Source organism: Perca flavescens, chromosome 8 (genome assembly GCF_004354835.1).
Source record: "Perca flavescens isolate YP-PL-M2 chromosome 8, PFLA_1.0, whole genome shotgun sequence".
NCBI classification, from domain to species: Eukaryota; Metazoa; Chordata; class Actinopteri; order Perciformes; family Percidae; genus Perca; species Perca flavescens.
This window is the reverse complement of record NC_041338.1, coordinates 32962644-32984128: the sequence shown is the minus strand read 5'-3', so window position 1 is coordinate 32984128 and position 21485 is coordinate 32962644. Positions and strand designations below refer to the sequence as shown.

Here is a 21485-nt window from a genome sequence, read left to right as displayed (position 1 = left end):
CCACCTGAAATCCGATTTTATTAACTTAATTAAATAAACATCAGACGATGTGAATGACAACAAAAGTCTCTTCTGACTTATTATAAATTAAATTCAGTTTCATTAGATGGTTTAATACTGGCGGTATATACACTCTCGGCTCACTTCTGTCTTTTTGGAGCTACTGAGTTTGAATCACTTGAACAAAAATAAACTACAGTGCTTCAAAATCCTAAAAGATGATCATGTTATAATCTTGTTAAACACAAGATAACATTTACACAAAGTATCTCTGGGGTTCTTCATAGAAAACAGACTCAAACTGAAATGGTCACATAATAAAAAAAAAAAAAACGGGGGTCTTTTAGATGGAAGAAAAAACAAAGAAACTCCAATAATCAAATATTTTTCTAATCAGACAACAACTGATCGTGCCTCAAAACGATAAAGACAAATACCATTAACAACAGACACACAGAGATAACTCATCTCAGAGTATTGGCGGGGGTGGAGACCGGGGTTAATTTAATATTGTTTTATTTTATTGATGGGTTGACCTTTGTTTAACCAGAACGTTCTCTGGACGGAGATTTAAATCAGTTTATCTGGAGTCAAAATGGCAGTACAATACTGTTACATAAAACAACAGGGAAGATAAGAAATAAAAAAAAAATCATTATGGGTATAAATAATTAAGAAAATAATTGACTGATTAATCCATAATGAAAATAACAGTTAGTTTCAGCCCTAAACCGTGTTATCATCCTCTATAACATCATAATAAACTGCTAGAAAAACTCATTCGAAGGTGAAAAAAAAATCCAACTTCGCTCTACAAATATAAAAGTCTTAACGCATTTATACGTTCGTCTCTCAGCAGATCAGAGATCAGGTCTTTTCCTGTCGGTCTGAGGGGACTTTTCACAATAAAAGTTCCAGTGGGGAGATTCAAAGTCTTCAAAACAGACTCGCTCCTCTTTGCACCATATAAGGAATTCCTGTGTGATGACCTCGTGTTTGGTGGGCACCTTCATTTCACTTTGTCCATGTCAAGGGCTGTGATTGGCTCCTCCTCCTGAACAGCCACGCCCCCTACTGATTGACAGCAGGTGTGCTGATGTTCCTTCCAGTCCTGCAGTGAAGAAAAAAAGAAACGTATCTATCTTCAATGATATGTTTCTTTTTACTGTCACCCTGATAAAAGTCTCCATAACAGCAGTTTGTTGTTAAGCCTCCAAACAGCTAACTGTTGCTAACAGCTAATAAATAAAGCTAATTTCTGCTTGTGAAAATAATAATAATTTATTTTAATAATAATAATTTATACTGTTTATTGATCCCCAGTGGGGACATTACAATTTACACTCTGCTTTTTGAAATCACTACACACAGGCCTGAAATACACACACACACACATGCTCAGGACCTATTCATGCACAAATGGAGAGATGTCCGAGTGAGTGGGCTGCCAGTGCTGGACCAGCGCCCTGAGTGGTTGGGGGGTGGTATGGTGCCTTGCTCAAGAGCACCGTAAAAAAGAAATAAATGTACCAAATACAACAGGTATCTTTTCCATTTGAGTTTGTAAACAAATCATTGTCTATCAGATTGTGTTAGAAAACAGTGTTCATATGTTTGGAATCACACCACCCGATTTGAACGTTATCAACCGATTAAATGAGCGTGATATTGTAAGTTGTTATCACTGCCATAGATATGAGGCGATGAGGCCTTACTCTTTCTCCTAGTTGGCTCAGTAGGGTGATGTTCAACGAGACCCAGGACGTGTGAAATCAAATGTTAACGTTGACTTTTTTTAAAGTTAGATAGGCTACTCGGCGTTTCGGCTGACTACCTCGGAGAAGACACTCTCTCTCGATTTTTAAGGAGACTTTTTTTGTGGAAAAAAAAAAAAAAAAGAGAGAAAGAAATCAAAAGATAAACATGGCTGTACTCCAGAGGATCTCTCAGGTGAGTCTTACCTTCCTCTGACAGAAGGTGGAGCAGTAGTTGACCTTGTGACAGCCTGTACACTCGCTCATCGCCACCCGGCCGCAGTTCACACACATTTGCTGCAGGTGGACACACATGAACACAGGAGATACAAACAGGTAACAAACCAGTTTGAAATAAGTCAGAATGTTACGTAAATATTACTGACTGCAAAGGGACTACATCCTGTTTCAGGTTGAATACTACTGTGTGTGTCTGTGTTTGTCTGTGTGTGTCTGTGTGTGTGTGTCTGTGTGCGTGTAACATACGTTGATGATGATCTCGGTTATGTTTTCAGAGCTCCTCTTGGCCTCCGAGTCATCAGGCTGCTCAAACGTGATCTGGTTCTGAAACGACTGACTGAGACTACACTGAACACACATCACACATCACACACACACACACACACACACACACACACACACACACACACACACACACACACAGTAACTCAGTAATAAAATCTCATCATTCTGTAATAATTTCTGGTTAATGCTACTGATCTAAATCTTAATTCATGTATGTTAGTATGTGTGTGTGTGTGTGTGTGTGTGTGTGTGAGTGTGTGTGAGCTCACCTCCTTCCTGCCTCCCTGACCTTTGACCCCTGCAGTGTCCCCTGCAGAGTCTTTAGCCTGTTCGATCAGAGCCTTCAGCTGCTGGACGTTGCTCAGCAGCGTGTTGGCCATCTCCTCCAGGTACAGCCAGGTGCTCTTCTGCCCCTCGCTGACCCCCGGCCCCACCCCCACTACAGGCCCCACCCCCCCTACAGGCCCCCCCTCCAGCCCGCTCACCAGCCCCACCGACGGAGACGACGACGACGCCGTCACTGTCACCGCCATCTTGGCCTGAACCGGCTGAGGAGTCATGGCCAGCGCCGGCAGCGCCGTCAGCACTGAGAGAGAGAACAGAGAGGAAGAGAGAGAGAGAGAGAGAAGAAGAGAGATAAAAAAGAGTCAGTATAGAAGGCACAATAAAATACCCAAGTACAACACACCGTTTCACACCAACTACAGCTTTCTGTAAAAAATCTAAAGTTTTTTTTTTTTAATCAACATTAACTCTTTCTCTGCAAAAACCTGAGGGTTTGACTAATATCTGGAACAATCATTCCCATCCCATAAGGTTCTTATTAGTGCTGTCAGTTAAACGCATTATTAACGGCGTTAACGCAAACCCATTTTAACAGCGTAACATTTTTTATCGCGAGATTAATGTTATTTTTGGCCAAGCAAACTTTGTAGTTTTTTCCACATGCTGTTGCAACAACTAGTAACGTTAGAAAAACTACAACACCACACCGGATCTATCTAGACCGGAAACACAACAACAAGCACGGCGCGCACACTTTACACTTTGGGCTTGCGAGCCGGCCAAAGAGTAGCAGGCTAACGTTACGTTTTGAGTGGATGGTGAGCGCGAGATGCCAAAATGGACGCCAATAAGATTCTGAATAGAAAGTTTACTTTTAAAAAGTTGCCAAATGGTTCCATTGACAAGACCAAAGAGATCTGTGTGTTTTGTCATTGTGAACTGAGCTGTCGTCGCAGCACGTCCAGTCTGAAATACCACTTGATGGCCGAGCGCACAGCTGATGACCGAGCGCACAGCTGATGACCGAGCGCACAGCTGATGGCCGAGCGCACAGCTGATGGCCGAGCGCACAGCTGATGGCCGAGCGCACAGCTGATGGCCGAGCGCACAGCTGATGGCCGAGCGCACAGCTGATGGCCGAGCACACAGCTGATGGCCGAGCACCCAGCTGATGCGAATTCTCTGCCCCCTCGTCAAAGCCAGGCGACAAAAGCACAAAGCAAGCGGATCCACTTTTCCATGTTGATAAGAGCATTAAAATGAGAAAAAATAATGGGACAAAAAGAAATCAAGGGACATTAGGAATAGATAAAAATGTGCGATTAATTGCGAGTTAACTATGACATTAATGCGATTAAATATTTTAATCGTTTGACAGCACTAGTTCTTATGCAAAGCACATGCAAACGTTGCTCACTGCTCCAGTAAATAGGACAAACCTTAGTTTCGACTTGCGCTTAGCAACAGGCAGATATTTATATAGTCCGAAAGCTAACGCTACGCTAGCAAGACTCAAAGTCAATAACATTTTGTACGGTTGACAATCGGTAAATATAGTTTAACAGTATGTTTAACAACAAGACAAGCTAGCTATCCAGCCATGCCATTATACCCAAATCAATATAAAGATTGAAAGAACAGATGATCCATCATGTTAGTTTACTGGAAGACGCCCCAAAGTGAACTTTGGGCTTTTTCACTTTGAACATGCACAAAAAGGGAAAACGCCAAAAAGCATAATATGAGCACTTTAAGAAAACTTTGATAAATGTAAAATCCAAACAAGTCTATCATGTTTTTGAAAACTTTCACATTTTGATTCCTGAACATCCGCAAACATTTCAGGTCTCCATCAGTCCTCCAGATGCTCAATGTAGAACTAAAGTACGTAGAATCAAACCAAACAGGTGGTCTGAGCAGATCTAGGTCACTGTGTCTTTGTGTCCTCGATACATTCATCTCTAACCGACATACGCAATATATTCCTGTGTCACCGACAGCTCGGAGCTCCTCTGAGAGCAAACGATTCCAAAAATAGCCGGACATCAATCAGCTGGACAAAAATAAACAGTGTGTTCTCCCAGCAGATAAATCCAGAGTTAACCCTTGTGCTGTCTTCCCGTCCACCGTGCACCTGTTGTCCTCCCGGGTCAAAATGAAAAATCAACACCTATTGAACGCTTTTTCTGACATTTATATCCCTTTCTTCGACACTTTTGATTCTTTTTTTTCTGTTTTGTCGCTTTTTTTTAATGATTTGATGCTTTTGTTACCCAACCACCAAACACCAAGTTATTACCACTAGGTTTACACTTATTTTTGGAATTCATGGACAATAATCCTCACTTGTAGGAAATTATACCTAATTATACCAAAATTATTTAATTTACTCTATTTCATATATTTAATTATATTTCATATATATTTTATTTTAATCATATAGCTGAACTGGCTTAAGTACTCTTTACAGGGCTGAAAATGTGATAGTACTACCCACGGCTGAAAAGAGTACTTCGGAAGAATACTCTCAAATGGTTTGATTCCCACATTTGCCAGTAAAAAACAAACATTTATAATGTATTTTGATTTACTGTTAATATTGTCCTAAAAAGGCGCTAGAACCAACCACAGTCAAGCCTTATCTATCAATCAATCACTTTATCACCAGTCAATCTTTCAGGCCTCTATCGAGGAAACTAAACATGATTTAAAGGTTAGTGCATTAATAATACACAGATTATTCATTTATTTATGCTCTTATATTACCAATACTAGTTCAACTTCTGAGGACAAACAAACATTTGGTTGTAAAGAGCTTTTAGAAAGAACTTCAGATGTTTACACATAGTTGGACACAGAACTAAGACTTATTATTATCCGTACGTTTCTCTTCATATTACGTCCCCAGGTAGTATTCTTAAGAATGTATGCAGTTCTTTCTCGCCTGGATATTAATGCTCCACCAACCAATGTCGCGTTATTCTGTCAGCTGGTTTTAATTCTTTATACTGTGGTTGTTATACAGCAGCAGATACATCACTGCCCCCTGCTGTTCTCCTGCTGAACATAAATAAATGAATATGAAGGAGGAACAGCTTCATAATTTCAAAATCTGAGTTATTTATGTGGATTCTTGAATTAATGTATGTCTTCTCACAGATGTTTTTACATCTGACACACACACACACACACACACACACACACACACACACCTGTGTTGGTGTATCATTAACTTCAGGGTAGAGGACAAAGAGACAGTACTGACAACTGGATCACTGCTCTGTGTGTGTGTGTGTGTGTGTGTGTGTGTGTGTGTGTGTGTGTGTGTGTGTGTGTGTGTGTGTGTGTGTGTGAGCCTTCAAGCCAACCACAACAGTTTTACAGATATTTCCAATATTTCTAACATTTTGAGTTCTGAATTCGTGTGTTTTGACAGCTGATTATAACAGAAAATATCAGCCCCAGAAAACATTAATTATAACAAACATTGATAATAATATTGTTCAGCGTTAGTCCCTGTATTAACGGAAGGAGTGAGGACATGCAGTCTGATTGGTTCTTTAAAGAGGAGGTTAGGATCGGACAGAGAAATCAGTCACACGAGCCGGCCTCTCCTGAGAGTTCATTACCGCAACACGACAGGCGTATTAAACAGCAGCTGCGGTGCTTCCCTGATGGATAGGCTGCAGGTTCGCGGCGATGCATAGAATTGTGGGAAAGATAATTAAGGAGGAAGACACATTAAAGTGCTCATATTATGCTTTTTGGCTTTTTCCCTTTCCTTTATTGTGTTATATATCTTTTTTGTGCACGTTATAGGTTTACAAAGTGAAAAAGACCAAAGTCCCCCCCGAAGGGACTTACCATCTCCAACAGAAAACACTGTTCACTAACAGCTCTATTGTAGTCCAGCCTCGCCAGCTGCTAGCATGGCACGCCCTCATACTCTGCTTCTGACTGGCTAGTAGTCCTTACCTAGGTACTAAACCTGTAGCTAAAACAGAGAGCTCAACACACAGGGTGAAAAGAAGAGCTGCAGCAATGTGCAGTACAACAAAAATATGCTGTTTTTTGAAAATTAAACCATGTAAACCTATTCTGATATAACTTCTGAATACAATTATGAACCTGAAAATAAGCATAATATGAGCACTTTAAAAATCCTGTACAACCGACAAAGTTTAAGTGAAAATATTGACCAGCTGGTGGCGCTAGAGGAAAAGTCAAGGAATCGCAAAAGACAGCAGGATTCATCGTTTGGCCACAATGAATGTCGGCACAAAGGTGTTGAGATATTTCAGTCTGAAACAGTCAAGTGGTGGAGCAACTGACAGACTACAGCTAACATGGCTAAAAAAAAAAGAACTACAGATAGTCTCGCATTGCCAGACCTCCCTCCACAGCATGGCGGAGGAGGGTCTGGCTAGTTCACACAGCATTCCGGGATGGGAGAAAAACGTGCCCTGGTTTACTGGCATTTCTTTAAACCAATCACAATCGTCTTGGGCGGTGCTAAACGGGCAGATTCAATGATGGTGCCTCTGCAAAATAGCCTCAGGAAGAAACTTGTTTTGGTGGAACATGTGTACGTTCAAAAGTAGTTTTAGTCGTGCAACAGAAAACTCAGATTGGACAGATATTCTAGCTAGCTGTCTGGATTTACCCTGCAGAGATCTGAGGAGCAGTTAACCATAGTCCTCACAAATCCACCGGAGGTTAGAACGCCAACACACACAAGACAACACAACAAAAGCGGAAGGTGACGGGCATCAGGTGTAATTTCCGGCGGCACCTGAACAATCCAGGAAGTGGACCGTCGATATAGACTAAAATACAGATGATGAGACAGTGTGAATGGTAACAGTGATGGACCTGGTACCTGCTGTGCTGGCGAAAACCTCGCTCTGCGCCGAGCCTTCGGAGATGATGGCGGCAGCAGCGGCGGCGGCGGCGGTGGCGTCGCTCGTCGGAGTGCGGTCAAAGGTCAAGGTGCCGGAGGTGGTGAACTGTCCTGACGGGGACACCGTGACTGTTGGTGGAGGACGGACGTGTCAGACATTTGAAAAGTCGTTCATATTTCATATCATTTAATTTAAATCAGAGGAGCCTCACACGATGAGTGTTGGGGAAGAAGTAGGTGGGCCGATATTATCGGCCGATATTAGGCATTTTCCAAACAATTGGTATCGGCATAATAATGGCCGATAAATTAATATTTAAAAAATAAAATAAAAACGGACAAAACACCCTTCAACCATGTTGTGAGTGTTGGCGTTGCATAGCATGTCCACCAGAGGGCGCTCTACAGCCTCCCTGTTGGCAACACTCGTGTTTAACCCTTTAAGTTTAATATCTTAAGTTTGTATTTTTATAAATTTTATTTATCAGAACTTTAATATATTTTGATGTTCCTCTGTTCTGTTGTGACAATAAAACAAACAAGTTCATTTTTAAACCGCATTATCGTATTATTTTAGTGAGGACTCATAAATAACTACAAATAACTAATGTTAGGGAAATCGGTTTATGTTTTGTTACGCGTTTCTAGATTTTTATCCATCCATCCATCCATCTTCGTCCGCTTATCCGGTGTCGGGTCGCGGGGGGAGCAGCTCCAGCAGGGGACCCCAAACTTCCCTTTCCCGAGCAACATTAACCAGCTCCGACTGGGGGATCCCGAGGCGTTCCCAGGCCAGGTTGGAGATATAATCCCTCCACCTAGTCCTGGGTCTTCCCCGAGGCCTCCTCCCAGCTGGACGTGCCTGGAACACCTCCCTAGGGAGGCGCCCAGGGGGCATCCTTACCAGATGCCCGAACCACCTCAACTGGCTCCTTTCGACGCAAAGGAGCAGCGGCTCTACTCCGAGCTCCTCACGGATGACTGAGCTTCTCACCCTATCTCTAAGGGAGACGCCAGCCACCCTCCTGAGGAAACCCATTTCGCCGCTTGTACCCTGGATCTCGTTCTTTCGGTCATGACCCAGCCTTCATGACCATAGGTGAGGGTAGGAACGAAAACTGACCGGTAGATCGAGAGCTTTGCCTTCTGGCTCAGCTCTCTTTTTCGTCCAACGGTGCGATAGATTGAATGTAATACCGCACCCGCTGCGCCCGATTCTCCGACCAATCTCCCGCTCCATTGTCCCCTCACTCGCGAACAAAACCCCAAGGTACTTGAACTCCTTCACTTGGGGTAAGGACTCATTCCCTACCTGGAGTAGGCACTCTATCGGTTTCCTGCTGAGAACCATGGCCTCAGATTTAGAGGTGCTGATCCTCATCCCAACCGCTTCACACTCGGCTGCGAACCGATCCAGTGAGTGCTGAAGGTCGCAGGCCGATGATGCCATCAGGACCACATCATCTGCAAAGAGCAGCGATGAGATCCCCAGCCCACCAAACTGCAACCCCTCCCCACCCCGACTACGCCTCGATATCCTGTCCATAAATATTACAAACAGGATTGGTGACAAAGCGCAGCCCTGGCGGAGGCCAACCCTCACCTGAAACGAGTCCGACTTACTGCTGAGAACCTGGACACAGCTCTCACTTTGGTCATACAGAGATTGGATGGCCCTGAGTAGAGACCCCCTCACCCTATACTCCCGCAGCACCTCCCACAGTATCTCCCGGGGGACCCGTTCCTACGCCTTCTCCAGATCCACAAAACACATGTAGACCGGTTGGGCATACTCCCAGGCTCCCTCCAGGATCCTTGCGAGAGTGAAGAGCTGGTCCGTTGTTCCACAACCAGGACGGAATCCGCATTGTTCCTCCTCAACCCGAGGTTCGACTATCGGCCGAACCCTCCTTTCCAGCACCTAGATTTTTATATATTTTTTTAAATATATATCGGTCGATATATCGGAATATTGGATTTTTGAATCACCAAATATTTGTATCGTTATCGGCCCTAAAAATCCTTTATCGGTCGGGCTATAGTTAGAAGTCATGAAATGATGACATGACTAATCTAAAAACTTTTTAAGACAAGCTGTACTGACTCTGAGCACATGAATTTGTGAAATAATCTGACATAAACCTGCACAAATCGCAATCACACATCACAGTGAATCCCCCATTGTAAGCGAGACGGAAGTGAGACGTGACCGGCCTTTAACCACTTAATCATTATAACCACATTGTTGACGATTATTTTTCTAAAATCTCATTGTGAAAATATTTTTCTTAAGCACCGATAGTCAACCCTACAATATTGTCGCAGTATCGGCATCAAGGTATTTGGTCAATAATATCGTGATATCTGATTTTTTCCATATCGCCCAGCACTAGTTGTGTGACTTAAACAGCTATCTATGATGATTACGCTTCACTAAACTCAATAAAAAAAATAGATGTGAAGCGTTAAAATGCACAGAGTCGATACAGTGTGGATCGATACACGTATCTGTTTTATGAGACGTGCATTGACAGACGTCAAAAAAGCTTCTAAAAAAACGTTGTCGTACATGTGGTCCCGGGGGTCAGCGTGATGTTTTTGGTAGCAGGAAGTTCTTTTTTGGGGGAGATAACGGGAGGCTCGTTGTCCTTCTTGCGTCTCTTGTACGGGACGAAGAGGCGGACTGGACCCGTCTGAAGAAAGGAGATAGAGAGGAGACATGAGATGAAATCAGCTACAATGAGATGAAAAACATGTTGATGTTTGTTTGTTTTTTAACCAAAGTTGTCAAATGTTCAGTGGTGAAAGAAGTACTCAGATCTTTTTCTAGAGTAAAAGCAGTACTACCACAGTGGAGAAAAACTTAACAAGCAGTAACCAGGATTTGTCTTCGGCCAAATATTGGGCTTTTCCACAGGGTTTGGTTTCTGACAAACCTTAGAATTTTTTTTCACCGAACTGAACCCTACCCTTGCACTACGCTGGTCGAGGTAATTACGGGAAGGTGTTTACGTAGGCGGAGCGTTCAATGCAGTATGCTGTGAGAAAGTGGAAATGGAACTCGTGAGCAGAAAAAGTTGCTGTTTGGCAGTACTTTCAGTCAGAAGAAGGCCGTTCAAGTCCAGCTACATGTTCAGTTTGCAACGCCGATCTGTCTGGTGGTGGCGAGGACCCTAAACTATACACAACATGGCTGCTGTTACAACATTTGGTCTGAAATATCCGAAAGAATACGAGTTGTGCATGAAGGAATCTACAGACAGCAGCCAAAATGCAGCAACTTCAGGTACATTACATACATTAATGCGTTTACTGTGTTAATGGACTGAGGATGGGAGGAGGATTCGGTTTTCGGTTTCGGCTGAATCTTAACCTGAGGATTCGGTATTCGGCCGAAACCCCAACAATCTAGATTTGGTGCATCCCTAATTACAAGTAGAAGTTCTGCATTCAAAATCTTACTAAAGTAAAAAGTACAAAAGTATTAACATCAAAATGTACTTAAAGTGCCAAAAGTAAAAGTATTCATTATGCAGAATGACCCATTTCAGAATCACGTTTATTATATTAGTGGATTACAAGTGATTTATGCATTAATGTGTTTGTAAAGTTTAATGTTGCAGCTGGTAACGGTGGAGCTCATTTTACTTACTATATACTGCTGGGTAGTTGTTCATTTCAATCTTGATCTAGAATAATACATCGTAACGGTTTGTCAATTATGTTTTATATTAATCTAAATTTGCTAAATTAACTAAAGTTATCAAATAATTGTAGTGAAGTAGAAGTATAAAGAGGCAGAAAATGGAAATACTCCCTCAAAATTGTACTTAAGTACAGTAATGGAGTAAATGTTCTTAGTTACTTCAGTCACTGCAGTCGAAACACATGCAGTCGTACAAAAAGGTCTAAAAAACTGGTGAAATGATCAATTGAATCAGGAACTATCTGATCAAATTATAAGAAAAACGTGATTAGAGATCTGACCAGACATTTGATATGAACTCTCAGTACCTTTCAGTGTGTACGAGATAATGAGGTCACAGTTACATTAAATTTACCATACTGATGTTTTCTGCTTCCAGGGTCTCTCCATCCTTTTGACACTGAAGAGAAGCAGAGAATCAGACAAACACAAACTATTATTTCTTCAATTTATCAGTTAACACCTTTAGTTTATCAGATGAACAAAATGACAGCAAAACATGTATTAACATATAACATACATACATATACATATTTTATATAACATATTTTGTTTCCAAAGTGACCCTTCAACCTTGCTGTTCAGAAGAAAATGATATAACGTGTCCCCTCAGATCTTTCCTGTAATGTCCTGTGACTGAGTGCAAGAAGGAAAATAAAGCATTTGATCATAAGATGCACCTCCTGTTACCAAAAAATCTTGGTTACAATAATGAAACATATTATCTCCACCAACTTTTACCGTCCAAACTAAATAAAAAAAAAACAGCCAAACTGAGAAGAAAACCACCCAATCTGGAGCAGATCATGTTTGGATATTCTGCTGGAGGATCATTTACATATCATCAACAGTCTCACTGATGACTAACTAAATAACCAGAGGTGGAAAAAGTACTAAAATATTGTACTCAAGTAAAAGAACCAATACTTTGATGAAATATTTTTCAAGTATAAGTGAAATTACCTATCTGAAAAATTACTCAAGTAAAGTAGTTCATTTAAAATGTAATTTAAGTAAAAGTTACTTAGTTGCATTAAAAAAAGAAAAACTGTCAAATGGGGCATGGGGGATCTCTACCCCCATAAATCCCAAACACACACCTAAGTACATACCTGCAAACTCAGAAGGGCTGAAAAAGGTGACAAAGAAAATAAAGGGAAAACACAACATTTTCCCGGTGCTAAAACGATACTTTTAAAACGGTCTCTGAACCGAAAGATTTAAATATATATATATTTATGTTATATTGTTTCTATTTTTTTTTTCTTTTTTTAAAAAAGGAGCACAAATGACAGTCGGCGACGTTAAAGAACGGCGTATTGCTAAGGCCACAGGGTCAAAATTAAATGATTTATTAAAAATGTAATAACTTATTTCCCCAGTAAATTCCTGTTAAATGACAAAAACAACCACTAGATGGGAAAAGAGTATTTTACAATAACTTTGAATGCAGCACGAGGCTGGCGAGGTGAGTTTCAAGTGAACGCAACATCTGTGTTGTTTTTCCAACAACAGCAACTGCACACAGTCATAAGTTCCTCTCCAGTGAAATACAGACAATTTTTTACACTGTTTAGCTCTTAGCATTTTAACCGTGTTTACTCCAGCTGCTAGCTAACGCTAGGCTAACGTTAGCTGCTGCCAAGTGTAGTGTTAACTAGCGCCCCGTGCGGCGATTTTTCAGTTCCCTCTAACGTCCGTTTCGAAGCATCAGAGAGAAGTGCAGGCATTTCAGTGGCACGTAAATAAGGCACCGAAATCCGCGTTGCAATTTGGTCCAGAAGATAACGGTTGTTAAGGTAACACGGCCATATTAGCACTGGGTCTCGGACCCCCCTCTTCAGATCTACACGATTCACGTGGATGACATTTTCCCATCCAAAGCGGCGATTTTCGCCGAAAAGCGACTAGTTTGCAGGTATGTAAGTAGCCCGTATGAGCTAATGAGATGTATGTGAATTAATTGAGCCGGTGTCCTACATACGCTGTCCTACGTGTTGCTAGTGCTAGACAAAAATTAGTAATGCCACGAAACATGTTGTTTTGCTAATTGGCAATTTGCTATTAGTCATGAAAAGTTTGTGTTGAAGTACCAATGCACAAATACTTACCAAAACATGCTTCCGCAGATTAGACGTGGAGTTATTGAATGCTGCCAGTTCGGTCACCTCTGGCAGGCACATCTGGCATTGCATGATGATACTATTGGCCCTCTTGAATTTAAATGAAAAATAAAAACCTTTCATATGTGGCCGAGGATTTTCGTCGTTTTGGGCAGCAGAATTCGATGTTTCAGCTAGCATTTCTACTGAAACTGTCTCTGAACCGTCGTCGCTCGCCTGATCCACCTCAATCTCGTTCTTAATCTCCAACAGAAAGACTTGGCGGCTAGATGCTGATCATTCGTCACTATAGTGGTTCCGGGCGCGGTTTTCGTTAGTCAAAGTTTTTTTTTTTTTACTCGGTAACGGATGCGATTTGTAATGTAGCTCAAAACGTAATCAAGTACATTTTAAATAACCGATTTTAAAAACTACTTGAAAAATACAAAATACACAACCAAACTACTCAACACAGTAACGTGAGTAAATGTATTTCGTTACTTCCCACCTCTGTAAATAGCTAACTGATGACTTATTTCATCACTGATCAAGGACCAGGACCAGCCCTGTTAACTCACCCCTGACAGGTCATCACAGCAGGCTGCACAGGTACAGGAAGCAGCGTGGGGGTTCAGGATACGCTCACACACACACACACACACACACACACACACACACACACACACACACACACACACACACACACACACACACACACACAAAGTAAGAGGAGGTTCAACTGTCTGCCAGTAGAAGGCACTGGAAGCTTCTAGTGGGCCTTCAGGAGTTTTAAGGGTCCTTTACAGCGGTGGAATGTAACTAAGTTCATTTCAAGGTACTTTGCATTATACTTTTACTCACTCTTTATTTCAGCTTTTTGAACTGTAGTTATTTCGTATAGTTTCTCACTCTAATAGTGCCTTCTAACACATTTGTATAGCTTAAAACAGCGCAGTACTGCAGTATTAGAGTGTAGTATTACAGAAGTAATAGCCCAGTAGTACCTGTATGAGGCAGAGCAGAGGTCTGCCAGCGTATCTGATACTCCTCTTCCAGTCTTTGCTGCTTGCTCTTCCCGCCAGACCTTCGAACTCAGTGGGGGTGAACCACTGCTGGTTGTGTCTGATGCAGCGACCTTTGCCCCCTGGAAGCGAAACAACGCTGTGAGCGGGGGTGACAACAGGACAAACTACTCAAGAACACAGTACCACACAGCAACGAGGAGCTGTATTTAGTCTGATTCAGGTTCTTTTAGACCACTGGTTCCCAAACTTTTTGAAAGATGCATTCAAGTGCGTTCGGAAACGTCGAGATCTATAAACGATTTGACGGAAAACAGTAATTGTGAAATATTAAAGGAACACACCGACTTATTGGGACTTTAGCTTATTCACCGTATCCCCCAGAGTTAGATAAGTCCATACACACCCTTCTCATCTCCGTGTGTGTCGTAATTCTGTCCGACGGCCCCACCGGTAGCCTAGTTTAGCACAGATCCTGGAGGTAACCGGCTCCATCTAGCCTACTGCTCCCAATAAGTGACAAAATAACACCAACATGTTCCTGTTTACATGTTGTGATTTGTAGAGTCACAGCGTGTACAAATAACAAGGTCACATAAGACACAGCCATCTTCTAACTGTATATAAACTAGGAACTATATTCTCAGAAAGGCGAAGCACTGCTACTCTCTGCTCGGGGCTTCTCAGGTGCTGCAAGCATATCACTCCATCCAAGTAGCAGTATGTATACGGTTAGAAGACGGCTGTGTCTCATGTGACCTTGTTATTTGTACACGCTGTGACTCTACAAATCACAACATGTAAATAGGAACATGTTGGCGTTATTTTGTCACATATTCGGAGCAGTAGGCTAGTTGGAACCGATTACCTTCAGGATCCGTGCTAGGCTAAGCTACCGGTGGGACCGTTGGACAGAGTTACAACACACACGGAGATGAGAAGGGTATGTATGGACTTATCTAAATCTGGGGGATACGGTGAATAAGCTAAAGTCCCAATAAGTCGGCGTGTTCCTTTAAGTCTACTGTTTTGTGCTGCAGTGGGGGGTTAAAGAACACAACAGGACACCAAACAAGTGGGCCGTTTTAGTGACATTTGCTTTTTTTGGGTCTGAACGCAGCCCAAATGTCTGTTTCCCATGCCAATAAAGCCCCTTTGAATTGAAATGAGATCAGCTGTATCTCCGTGAAGGAGAGAGAGAGAGAGAGAGAGTTGGATGTGGAGCTTCCTGACTGGCAGGCTCCAGGCAGTGCGGTTAGGCTTCACCACATCATAAGCCGGCTTTACTGCTAATCTTCGGTGTGAAACACCAGTGTGTACAGTACAGTTGTGTTGATTACCTGATCCCAGTCGGGTCTTGTAGAGAACTCCGCTGGTGTTCCTGCAGCGGACAGGCAGCTCGTTGTTGTACACTGAGGGGTCCCAGTTGTACTTGGAGCAGGAGTCTTTGTCCTGGGGTGGAGTCAGCGGGGTGGGTGGAGTCTGTGGGCCTGAGGGACGCACAGGAGGATGAAACAAACAGACGCAGATCAGCAGGAGAAAGTGATATACCTCACGTTCAGGTTGTTTTAACAACCTGGTTCAACATGGACACCTCAGAGACATCCGGACCTCGTCAGTACTTTAACCCTCGGGTCATATTTGACTAGGGCTGGGCGATAAAACGATAACGATATGTATCGCGATAGACACATAATCAATATCAATAGAAAATGCGGTCGATAAAACGTTCGATAACTTGTTTTTCTTCATCAGAAGAAACCAGAGGTTGTGAATTAAGTTTGGTTGCATGAACAAAGGCCCTCACTCTCTGGCAACCTAGCAACGTGGGGAGTGACACTCTAACAGCCAATCATGTAACAGTATCAAGTTTGGTTGCGCCACATCGCTGTCTCGTGTTCTTCAATAACAGAACCGGCGTGGAGTGGAAAGTGAGTGCCGGAGCGAGCGAGGAAATTGTTGATAAAACAGGAAAAGTCAGTATGGCAGTTTTGGGGATTTTATAAGTCTGACCGTAGTCAGACCAATGTCGTCAGACCGTCGTCCCCACCAACACTGGTACGACCATAAACTTGTTTTACCACCACTTTAGCGCTCACACTTTCGAGCACAGCCGTATTCGCCATCAACGTCCAACAACATCTGCAGCTGCAACACGGCACAAGCAGCAGACCGCCATGGAGAGGTACTCTGCATCAGCGCCTTACTAAACGCTACAAAGAAATAACGAAGGCAGACATGCTGAGCACTGTCCAGAAGCCAGGTTACCAACCTAGCACTAAACCTGCAGAAAATAGTTCCTTCTCAGGTTTCTTATATTTAGCTAACACTTTGCACTATTTTATGACACTTTATTAAGCATTTCTTACTTATTCGTTAATTTTGCACCTTAATGTTAAGAGATAATTGTTAAGTGTTCATTGTGATTTTAGACCTGTTTACATTTTAATTATGTTTTCCATGGTTGTGTTGACATTTCTGCTTTTATAATTGAGGGGATTATAATCAGAGCAGGGTTAAGTTTTAAATAAAAATGTTTAAATTTAATATATTTTTCTCCTGGTCCTTATTTTAAATAGGTCATAAAAAATATCAATAATTATCGATATCGACCGATATGAAAAACTTATATCGTGATACAGTTTTCAACCATATCGCCCAGCCCTATATTTGACCCGTTTTTTAAGTTTTCTATAAGAAAAATGTGGGTTTCTTTCAACAAAATTGTAAATAAATTACACGGATGGTTCCATAGAATCGCTCTTTGAGTATAATTAGTAATCACTTCACCGCTTTCATTTGATTTTGGGTGTTTTATTAAATTGTATAGCATTTGGAGAGAAAAAAATAGAATTGTTTCAAAACAGTATCCTGACTAAACTTTGATGTGAACCAGTCTGGGATTCTCTCAACATACGTTCCTCTGATTTAAAATATTAGTCCAAATAATTCATAAATTCAGCTTCTTTTTTAACTCAAAAAAATAGGTATAATGTCATATGAATGAGGTTTATTGGTCATGAATTCCAAAAATAAGTGTAAAACTAATAAGTTGGTGTTAGCGGTGAATCCGGTGGTAAAGAAAAACAGCGCAGAAAAAAAAAGAAACAAAAACCTTGAAAAAAGTGACAAAAACTTCAAAAGAACATCAAGAACGGTGAAAAAGAAAATCTAAAAAAGGGTTACTTTTCGATTTTTTCCCGGGAGGACAACACAAGGGTTAACACGCACACACCCTGTTTCCACCAAGGCATTTCAAGGGGCCGGTTCGGAGCCGGTGCCTAATCTCGAATCTCGAGTTCTTCGAGATTCTCCAGCCAAAAAAACAGGCTCTCGGCCAGGAAAACTGTTCCAGAGCGGCACCAAATATTTGCTGCTCTTGAAGCGATCTCGTACCAAGTCCTACTTACATCAGGGGCTGGGTTATCGTGACCAACTGAAACGTTCTGACCGCCATTATTAAAAACACAGTTTGTGGAAACAGGGTAACAGACACACACACACACACACACTAGAGGGTGACAATTTTTTGGGACTCCCGTGGGTCACAGTATTCCCGCGATCGGGATATGACGGGAGTATTTTCTTGGGCTCGGGATGGGAGCGACAATTGATTCCCGTGTCACCCTCTAACACACACACACACACACACACACACACACACACACACACACACACACACACACACACACACACACACACACACACACCTGGTGCCATCGCGGCAGCAGATTTGAGGCCAGTAGCCTCCACGATGCTGCCATCAGTGTGAACTACAATCAAGGTGGCCTTCCGGGTACTGAGACCATCACCCAGCTGCAGGGTTGTCCTCCCACTCTGTGTGACACACACACACACACACACACACACACACACACACACACACAAAGTAAATACAGTTAGATAAAAGAAGGCAAAAGAAGGTGCAGTATAAGAGGAGGTTCAACTGTCTGCCAGTAGAAGGCACTGGAAGCTTCTAGTGGGCCTTCAGGAGTTTTAAGGGTCCTTTACAGCGGTGGAATGTAACTAAGTTCATTTCAAGGTACTTTGCTTTATACTTTTACTCACTCTTTATTTCAACTTTTTGAACTGTAGTTATTTTGTATAGTTTCTCACTCTATTAGTGCCTTCAAACACATCGGCTTCTGGAAAACAGAAGCTAAGTTTCAGTTTATATACGGACAATAATTTGCTAGTTTGCAAAGTGAAAGTGTAAACAAGAGAACCGACCCTGGTTGAAAGCAGAGCTGTCTGACTGTCTGCTGGACATGTCAGAGGACGATGTGACACTGAGGTTGTTCATGATTATTAATGATGAGAAACAGGTCTGGAAATTAAAAAACACTGAAGCTGTCCTTTGACCTGATGTGAAAGCATGGACTGTATATACGCTCTGTATATACAGTGAGCATGTAAAGTAGCGTGACCGTCAGTGTGTGTTCATCTACCAGCACGTGTTCAGGGAGACTTCCTGACGTGGCAACCGTCGTCGTAAAAACGTTGTCCTCTGCAGTTTGAACGTCCGCCACCGTCACAGCCGTCACCTCTGATCAACAACAAGAGATTCAAATATTTAATCTTCACATCCACCTCCAGATGATTATTTTTACCGTTATAATAGTTCCTTCAGTACTCCTGTAACATTAGGATACAATTCATCACAGCCAAACTGAAGTATTATGACACGAGTTTTTTAGCAGATGTTGCAGTAGGCTGCACAGTAATGAAGGTTACAATTAGGGCTGCATACATTAGATTACAGACGATAAATAAACAGATATGGAAGTGTACTCAGTTCTGCCTTTTTTAGCACACATTTATTAAACAAATTGAACATTGAATTGAATATATAAAAGCACCATTAAAAAAATGACAAATACATTTAAAGGGTAGTTTCTTAAAGGGTAGGGTACTCTCTTTCAACTAACTCAAAAAAATCTAAGTGGACTGAAAAACGACATACTGTGCAGCCCTATAGTTATTCTCAGCTGCATTCTCAATATTTCAGACATCACTCTAATGCAGAATTTATTATTACAACCTATGGGAATTATTATTATTTTCCAGAGCTGTTTGGAAACCACTCAACCAGCCTGGCTGTTTTTTTTTTTGTTTTTTAAATCACTATTATTCAATATCTGACATTTTAATCTTGAATAATGGGAGGAAATGCATAACCTTTACCTATTCAATAATTTAAGAATCAGCACTTTTCTTAAGTGTTACAGCTCTTTAGTTCGGCATATGCAATGCATCAAGCAAATCTGAAATATAAACTTTAAACACAGTTAATCTTAATCCACCAGTTCAATATGGTGGTGTGCTAGCAGTGTAAACCAGCTCTAAAAGTTGGAATTTTATTAAAGTTGTGTAGTTAGTTAATGATGTCAGTCATTGCCGAATTAATAAAGACTTGTTAAATAAGTAAACTGAATATGTGCTCTATAATACATATGTGATGATATGCAATATATATGTTACAAATCTTTAAATTACACAATAATTTAACGGAGTTTGGCAAAACACACTGTTGTTGTGTAAATTACCACAACTCTGTAGAAGATACGATGGTTGTTTAAATTTTGTTACTAATTCCCATTTATACGAAGTATAACATTCACCCGGCATATGATTATTCTCTGTTCACGTTCTTGCAGAGTAAAGCTAACCGACATTATTATCGTTACACTGTTGTAGCGCCGCCAACCCGCACAGCTGCGGCCTGCTGCTAGCTTAAAGCCCGCCTTGCCTGCAAATGCTGCCTCGGCCTCGTCTGAATTCGGCAAGGACTCGGGTCCCATGTCGATGTTTCCCGGTTCTGCCATCACGGCCATTGTGGTGACTTCGGCCTCCGACTCGGTATCCGAGCCCACTTGCTCAACCGGCGACATGTCGATGGGCGGTTCATCCAGCCCGAGCGCTTTCGTGGCCGAGTCCGCTTCGTCCATTCCTCCTCCGAACGACAAAAGCCGAATGTGACCGAGCAGCCGCGGGGCTGAGTGTGGTCCGAGTGCAGCCGAGCCAGGTACGAACCAAAGTAGAACCGCAAACACGGAACCTGTTTACCGATATTCGCTCAAATGAACGGAAATGTAAAAGTAAAACGTTCAAGAATCCGGCAAGCGGATCCGGAGAGAGGACGGCCGCTCAACCGTTTGTTTTTCATAAAGATTCGGGAAAATATGGAAGCCCATTTCCGCCAGTAAAAGAACAAAACTAAGATCAAAACGTTGCCTTGATAATAAAAACAAATATTCAACATGGTTTTGTGATGATATATATGAGATAAAAAGTACTACTTGCGAAATAAGTCATAATTATAATATTTTTTAAATTTTAAATCGAAAGAAATATGAGCTAAAAAAAATTATAATCATAATTATGGGATTAATACAAATAAAAAAATCTAAATATATTCCTCCTCATCCATACTTTTCTTCCTAAAAGTTCCTTTTTTGGGGCCATAATTGGAGTGTTGTTGAAGCATTAATTTTACCTCTGCTTACTATGTTACCATCACATCTTGTCATCTCTGTTCATGAACGTAAATATGTAGGAAGCTGATATCGAAACAAAAAACATACACTTAAACAAACACTTATTTTAAATGACTTTTAACTTATCCTAATTTTAAGTATTATTATTGGAAATGTTCTAGTATTGTGTTTTCAAATTAATTTATTTAATTTTTAATTTTTTTTAATATATCAGATTCCATCTGCAAGCCACTAGAGGGAGCACGCGCATGGACATGTATACACTATTATTAATGTGATATTTTTATATTAAAGTATTACTAAAATGATATAAAACTATACATTTTATTCATAGATTATTTTAATTATTTTATATGCTATATATATATAGATGCTACATCTCAAGGGGTTATTCTTTTCTAAAATTAAAAAGTCTTAACATGAATCCAAAATATTAGCAAATATAAATTCCCACTGATGATAGGCTTACTGGCAAAATCATGCCAACAAGTGGGCTATTTTAATAGTTTAGTATTCTATGCAAAAATGGTATGTATAAAGGCTTTAGGCGTTATTGTAGGCCCAGTTTAATATGCAACTTTATATCATACATAGTAAGGGGTCCCTGCTCTGTCTCTCTTTCAGTTGAGGGGTCCTTGGCTTAAAAAACGTTGAAGACCCCTGCTCTAGATTGATCATGCTAGTAGCTAGTGAG

The 21485-nt window shown here is 41.3% G+C and overlaps 1 protein-coding gene across 1 annotated transcript; it reads right to left on the bottom strand.

The window, feature by feature from the left end:
• deaf1 (DEAF1 transcription factor) lies at positions 1–20450 on the bottom strand. Its single transcript, XM_028585256.1, has 14 exons — positions 20044–20450; positions 18743–18840; positions 18005–18131; positions 15635–15784; positions 14277–14416; positions 13851–13916; positions 13282–13383; positions 11526–11570; positions 10034–10157; positions 7444–7593; positions 2549–2865; positions 2241–2342; positions 1962–2051; positions 1–1111 (listed from the first exon to the last, which is right to left on the bottom strand). The coding sequence occupies exons 1-14, from the start codon at positions 20240–20242 to the stop codon at positions 1010–1012; spliced, it is 1812 nt and encodes a 603-aa protein (XP_028441057.1). The 5' UTR covers positions 20243–20450; the 3' UTR covers positions 1–1009.
• Positions 20451–21485: the final 1035 nt, after the last annotated feature.

Bases quoted from the DNA above. Each gene is read 5' to 3' on its own strand.
- deaf1 (XM_028585256.1), bottom strand. From the start codon at position 20,242: ATGGACGAAGCGGACTCGGCCACGAAAGCGCTCGGGCTGGATGAACCG. The intron at 11,571-13,281 runs GTAAGTATTTGT...GCTTCTCTTCAG, and splicing joins ATCTGCGGAAGCATGTTTTG to TGTCAAAAGGATGGAGAGAC. The intron at 10,158-11,525 runs GTAAATTTAATG...TCCTTTCTTCAG, and splicing joins AAGCAGAAAACATCAGTATG to ACGGGTCCAGTCCGCCTCTT.